General features: G+C 35.8%; 1 protein-coding gene across 1 annotated transcript; it reads left to right on the top strand.

The window, feature by feature from the left end:
* Positions 1-4,581: 4,581 nt before the first annotated feature.
* LOC139823752 (uncharacterized) lies at positions 4,582-5,262 on the top strand. The gene has a single exon (XM_071796257.1). The coding sequence runs from the start codon at positions 4,582-4,584 to the stop codon at positions 5,260-5,262; it is 681 nt and encodes a 226-aa protein (XP_071652358.1).
* Positions 5,263-7,052: the final 1,790 nt, after the last annotated feature.

The raw sequence follows: 7,052 nt of genomic DNA, 5'->3' as shown, positions 1-7,052 counted from the left end.
GATTGTAAGTGATTATCGCCGAAAGTTTCCAGATTATAAAAAAGAGACTTTATCTCAGCCGCTCAGCGTCAAGATTTGTAGTAAAAAGAAGTAATTTTCACATTTTTCTCGGAAATAGTTAGTCGTACGAGAAAAAGTGGTAGATGATAATATGTGCATTTTTAATAGATCTACAACTTTTGTGTAACACTTTTTTGCATATAATTAATACTTTGCAAGATAAACAAATAAAATTGATTTTTTCGGTGATTTTATGATTTTTAAGGTTCTGGGGGCACCCTTTCCTTTTATCCGATTAAGCTGAAATTTTACACAGATTATGTTTTTATAAAATGGAACCAAACTGAGAGGTAGCGCGAAGAAAATTCAAACCTTGAGAAATAAGAGCCACCCTAATGTCCATTTGAAAAACTATACCAATTAGATGGATTTTAATAATTTCTTAATTAAGCATGGAAAAAATTGATCAGAACTTTTAAAATTTCTTCTTCATTCTAAAATAACATTTTGTAATTACTGAGTGGATTACAGGATTACGTAAGCATTGTGTTCCTGTTTAAGAGAACATAAAATCCGAGCTTTATCTCCACGATCAGTTCTCTATGATAAAAGATATACATTGTAGTACATAAATTAATGTATAAAATGTGTACTTCTGTTACAGATGCACCAAAACAAAGATTGGATAAATTAAGAATTTGCACCCTACATTTTTCTGACGATCTAATTTGTGATTACACAAAACGGCAAATTTTAAAAGAAATTGCAGTTCTTAATATTAATATAGCAGCCATTAATACACCAGATATTAAAGTACCAGAAATACATGAACAGCCATGTTGCAATTACGAAGAAAATTTAAATGTACAGATCGCAAAAAATGTTGGATGTGAATCTAATTTAATACCAATTTTTAAAGAAACAGAAGAAATACAAGAAGAGAAAATAAATTACAACACAATTGAAGAAACAAGAGAAATACGAGGAGAGAAAAGAAACTACAACGCAATGAAATCGTTTGAAAATATAATGAAAAAGAAACTTAGAAAAACGCAAAAACAATTATACAGGAAGAGAAAGTACATCCAGCTGCAACGTAAGGAAATGAAGGAATTGTGCAACAAAAATAAATGGAAGGACCTAAGGAAGGATGTGACAAGTACACAAAAAATTTTCCTGGAAATAATATTAAAAAATTTGCATTGTAAACCAGAGGTATGTTATTTATACAGGATGTTAAGTAAAGATCGTCTCCTAGACATATAGCATTATTTATCACGAACATTAAGTCAAACAGTTCTGAACCGTTTTTTTCCTTATCGCTTAATAAAATAATAATTATTGAAAAAATAATCCAATCGATGTCGTCCTTTAGCCGGGAGTACATCAATGAACCACGCGCCTAATAGTATGCGTGAGCGATTTGTTGCTAAGTTCGCCACTATTAAAAGCGGTTCATTGACGTACTAGTTAAAGGACAATGTTAATTTGATTGTTTTTATATAATAATTTCTGCTTTATTAGATGTATAATGGTTCAGAAGTTTTCGATACAATTTTTCGTGAGGAGTAACGCTTTGTACTTAATGGACGGTCTTTTCTTAACATTCTATATTTTTGTCATCATTTTCAGATACGTGCGCACGCGCACACATACATAATACTTTTAGATGTAATTATGTAAGTTTAAAAAAGTAATGCTACTTGTTACATGTAAATAATTAGGTTTTTTATTTTTGTCACTTTTTAGTATTATTTTTAATTCATTTCTTATTTTTATTTTGTTTATTTATTACTTTTAAATTGATATAAAGGCCAATATTGAATTTCAAGGGGGGTCAAACTGAAGAAAAAAAGTATATCACAGGAAATACAAAGAAAAATAGCAGTTATATAATCACATATAACATTAATATATGTGATATGACAGTACAAGTAAGTTGACAGCACATATGTACAATGAAATGGGATGTGATTGCTGCCAAGATATTTTTGCAAGTTTTTATATTTATATTGCATGTACATATGTATAATACATATGCATATTATGTTGGAGATACGAAGTGGCTCCACTCGAACTAAGTGGTCGCGACATTACCGACGCCTATTTATTCTATTTTCTGATACTCACAGTTCAATTCAGTTCTCTTTCTGGCGTCGCACGGTTGACCACGTGTAACCATAATCGTTGTAATTCTATACTGAATAAAACCGCGTTATATAGAAACAAACTCTAATTATCACCCGCCAACAGGTTATGGGCCCAGGGTGCGTGAAACGCGAGTGTTCGATTAAAAGTCGCGAGTGAAGAACTCGGCGAAAACGTGGTTAAGGTGTACCGTGCGCCGCGTATACGGGAAAACCGTTAGCGTGTGAGAACCAATACGCGAAAATAGAGAAATCGCGAGATAAAAACTGAAACAATAAAGGACAGTAAAAGTGGTGTTAAAATGTCGGCGATTATGAGAATCGAGCCGTTAACTGCCGAAAATTATGATACGTGGAAAATGCAGATGGAGGCTATACTGGTGAAAAACGACGTATGGGCCTACGTGAACGGGACAAAAGTGAAGCCGTCGTCTGGAACAGATGCGATGAAATGGACAAATAAAGATGCGAAAGCAAAAGCCGATATCGTGTTGTCGATGAGTACGTCGGAGCTGAACGTGATCCGTGATCTAGAAACGTCAAGAAAAATATGGCTAAAAATCGAGTCGACATTCCAGTCGAAGGGACCGGCGCGAAAAGCGATACTCTTGAAGAAAATCATTTTGTCACGATTGAAAGAGGGGGACAATGTACGAACCCACCTAACGGAATTTTTCGAGGCAGTGGCAAGATTAAGGTGGTTCTTGCATTTAGGTCATATGTACTTAGCCCGGAAAATTTAATATGAAATGAAAGATTAACGTTCCTCGAGTGTGTCTGTAAAATTTCGGATTTTTTAACCGATTGGTTCCGGAGATATATGTCCGTAAACTTTGCCAATTTAACGCGGTGGAGAGACCCCTTATCCGAAAAACGAGGTTAAAGCGCTTATGCTGCAAAAATTGCAATACTTCAAAACTAGATAAACGAACCAAAAACTGACGAAACGATGCAATAAACATTTTGCAAGATACTAGATAAAAGCCCGAGTTCATTGACCGTACCATATATTAATAAAACGTAATTTTTGATTGACTAAATCGACAATACGGAACTGACGGCTGGACTCGAGCGGCATTAGCGGCAGCTTGGCAACGTCGCATGTGTCAGCTGATGAGTACAGCGCATATCTCAAAAAATTCGTTTACCATGTTCTGGACGCCGAATAAAGCAAAGGGTGAAATAAAAATATTTGTCCATTTCTGAAAAGAATTAAAATTAGGTTGCATCAAGATCTGCAATACTGAATAAATATAAGTTTCAATACAATGAAGTTATAAAATGTCCAAATAATTTTAACATGCATCATTTATTCGTTGCTGCGCTGCTGTTGTACATATATTCACACGGCTCACAATTCTAGTAAAAGATGTGACTTTTGTCTCAATATTTTAATTACGTAGAGGTCGTATAACATTAAAGATGTTATAAATAATAAATCTAATTATATGCTGATTTTTACGGACAAAAATCATACTTATTTATCACTAATAAAAATAGTTGCCTATTTGACTAGCAAGTACTGCATGAACCACCTTAAAAGAGATCGGTTTGATAGTCAACGAGGAAGTGCTAACAATCTTATTGTTATACAGTTTGCCAGAATCGTTTGGAAATTTTCGTTGCGCTATTGAGACGCGAGATGAGTTGCCAGATCCCGAGATATTGCGAGTGAAAATACTTGAAGAATACAAATCGCGAAAAGCAAGCGACAACAATACAGAGCAGAATGTTATGTACGCGAGAAGGTCAAAGTTTCGTCAAAACACGCGTGTGCCACATGACAGTCATGAAGATTCGAGGAATGATAAAACCGAAAGCCAAGCAAGTGCGGGTCAAAGAAAACTTAAATGTTTCCGTTGTGGTAAAACCGGTCATATTGCCAAAAAGTGTCTGGCAAAGTATCCTGCGAATTTACAAGTGAGTGCACGACAGGTGGAAGACAATGACAATGAATCGGTGAGTTCGGAACGAGCGCGCGGGGACACGGCGATGCTGAACACAGTTGAGACGGTATTATTTAATCGCGAGAGCGTAAATGGTGTAGAATGGTGCTTGGACAGTGGGTGCACTGCACACATGTGTACTGTAAAGACAAAGTTCGAGAAAATCGAAAGTGTGTATAAGACATTGAATTTGGCGAAGTGAGTCAACGAATATAACGGGCGCGGGAAACGTGCGAATGGCCGTGAGTAATGGTAAACAGGAGACAAATGTAAACTTTGAAAAAGTATATTACGTGTCGGATTTACGTACAAACGTGTTATCGGTGTCAAAAATAACGGATTGCGGTTATGAAGTACATTTTCGTGAAAAAGGCGCGACCGTGACCGGTGAGCACGGAGAAATAATTTTTCGAGCAGATAGAATCGGAAATTTGTATGTTGATACAAATGTACAACTAACAAAACCGTCACGAGCTAATAAGAAGATAATGAGGAAATATCCTTTCCAACGTCTCATTGGAGCATTGATGTATCTTGCGGTATCTACGAGACCAGATATCGCGTACGCAGTCAATTTCTTGAGTCAATTCAATACGAACTATTCAACTGAGCACTGGCTGGCAGCCAAAAGAATCCTCAGATACCTGAGGGGCACCGAGGGTCATAGTCTGATGTACCAAAAATCAGATATACCATTGTACGGAGTAGTTGACGCAGACTGGGGTGCCAACACAGTTGACAGGCGATCATATTTTGGATACGCATTTATCCTAGCAGAAGCAGCAATATGTTGGGAAGCTCGAAAGCAACGAACTGTAGCGCTATCGAGTGTAGAGGCCGAGTATATGGCCATGTCGGAGGCCACCAAAGAGGCGATTTATCTTCAAGGCTTATTACGCGACACAGTAAGGCCATGCGACGGGACCATACTATTCAACGACAACCAGGGAGCACAGCGTTTGGTATACAGCACTGGCGTGCATCATTCAAGAACCAAACATATTGACTTGCGCCACCATTTTATTCGAGATCATTGTGCATCGGGCGCGATTGAGCTTCAGTATATGTCTACCAATGATATGCCGGCAGACATATTAACCAAGGGATTAACCGGACCTAAACACATTCAGTGCCAGGATGGTTTGGGGATGATTGAGTTGCGCGAGTAACCTAGCTCGAGCCTACGACTTCGAGGGGAGGTGTTGGAGTGGCTCCACTCGAACTAACTGGTCGCGACATTACCGACGCCTATCTATTCTATTTTCTGATACTCACAGTTCAGTTCAGTTCTTTTTCTGGCGTCGCACGGTTGACCACGTGTAACCATAATCGTTGTAATTCTATACTGAATAAAACCGCGTTATATAGAAACAAACTCTAATTATCACCCGCCAACATATTACATATGTATATGAATCTTTCTTTACTTTACTATTTTATTATTGGTGTGATTATATGATCGAAAAAAAAACAAAAAGACATTGCTTGTAACTAATAATGACTAAAACAAAGTAGTGCATTTTCTTTATAAAAATATCCTCTTGAATAGTTTGGATGGTTTTTCTGATTCTACAAATTTCTAAACTTACATATAATACATCCGCGCCTGTTCACTGGCCAATAATGCATGTGCACGCTAAATCGCTACATACACTCGTGCTTAATATTTTGTATTTTTAGTTTGTGCTTATATAATTAAGGTTATTGTATATAGTCTAAAATTTTAATAATTTAATCGTATTTATATAATACGCGTAAGGACATAAATTAAAACAGACACAACAATATGACGGATTAAATTTTAATTTCTAAAGATTTGATTTAAGTGTGAATTTAAAAATACTAGTTTCTAATCATTTATATCTAATCTTGCACTTGCATGTATTAACTTGAATATTTAGCTATTAATAAAGTTGAATATTTTTTAGGGACAACGATATAATGCAAAACACAAAGCGTTTGCATTAACTTTATACAAGACAATGGGGAAGCATGCTTATACCTCTTTAAGAACAATTTTTAAACAAATTCCATCTATTCAAACTTTGCAGTCGGTGTTACATAAAATACCTTTGATTCCTGGATTGAACCCTTTCATCCTGAGACATTTGAAGAGTTTAGCTCCAAAAATGTCAAGGAAGGAGAAAGTGCGCATTCTTATGTGGGACAATGTATCTATCCAACCCAAACTTACTTATGATCGCCGAAAGGATATCATATGTGGTTTTGAGGATTGGAGTAACAATCGTACGCAAAAATTTGCGGATCATTCTTTAGTTTTTATGCTACGAAGATTATATTCAGGTTGGAAAATGCCGGTTTTATTTAATTTTTGTGATAAACAGACAAATACCGCACAATTAGTTAGATGCATCAAAGAACATATTAAAATTACAACAAGCAGGCTTCTTCATTGTTGCTAGTATCTGTGACCAAGGATCTTCCAATACAGCAGCGATAAAAGAATTAATATCTATTAGCAATAAAAAGCGAAAATTAGAAAATAGATCAGACCGTGAGTATAATACACATACATACATGCACGTAGTCATATGGATACACAGTAATTATGTTAGCAAAAATAAAATGCATTGTTATAAATGTTTACTCTGTTACTAGGTGAAACTTTTGAAATAGGGGATAATGAAATTATACCGTTATTCGACCCACCGCATCTCATCAAAGGCATTAGAAATAATTTGTTAACGAAAGACCTGGCTATGAAAGTTACAAATAATAATGCGACAGAAATAGCATCGTGGGATATAACTGCATGGATTATGGATAAAGCGTTACATGTAACCCGTCCACATTTAAGAAAAATCACACCGGAACACATTATTGAAAATAAAATTTAAAAAATGCGTGTAAAACACGCAGTACAAGTTCTAAGCGGCACAATGGCCAGCGTCATCGAAACGTTTGTAAGATCGAAATGTAAGTATTTTTATAATAAATA

The sequence above is a fragment of the Temnothorax longispinosus genome, unplaced genomic scaffold (genome assembly GCF_030848805.1).
Source record: "Temnothorax longispinosus isolate EJ_2023e unplaced genomic scaffold, Tlon_JGU_v1 HiC_scaffold_17, whole genome shotgun sequence".
Lineage (NCBI taxonomy): Eukaryota > Metazoa > Arthropoda > Insecta > Hymenoptera > Formicidae > Temnothorax > Temnothorax longispinosus.
The sequence above is the reverse complement of the archived record's forward strand: the minus strand, read 5'-3'. Positions and strand labels throughout refer to the sequence as shown.

Excerpts from the sequence above, each read along its gene's own strand:
- LOC139823752 (XM_071796257.1), top strand. The coding sequence starts at position 4,582 with ATGAGGAAATATCCTTTCCAACGTCTCATTGGAGCATTGATGTATCTT.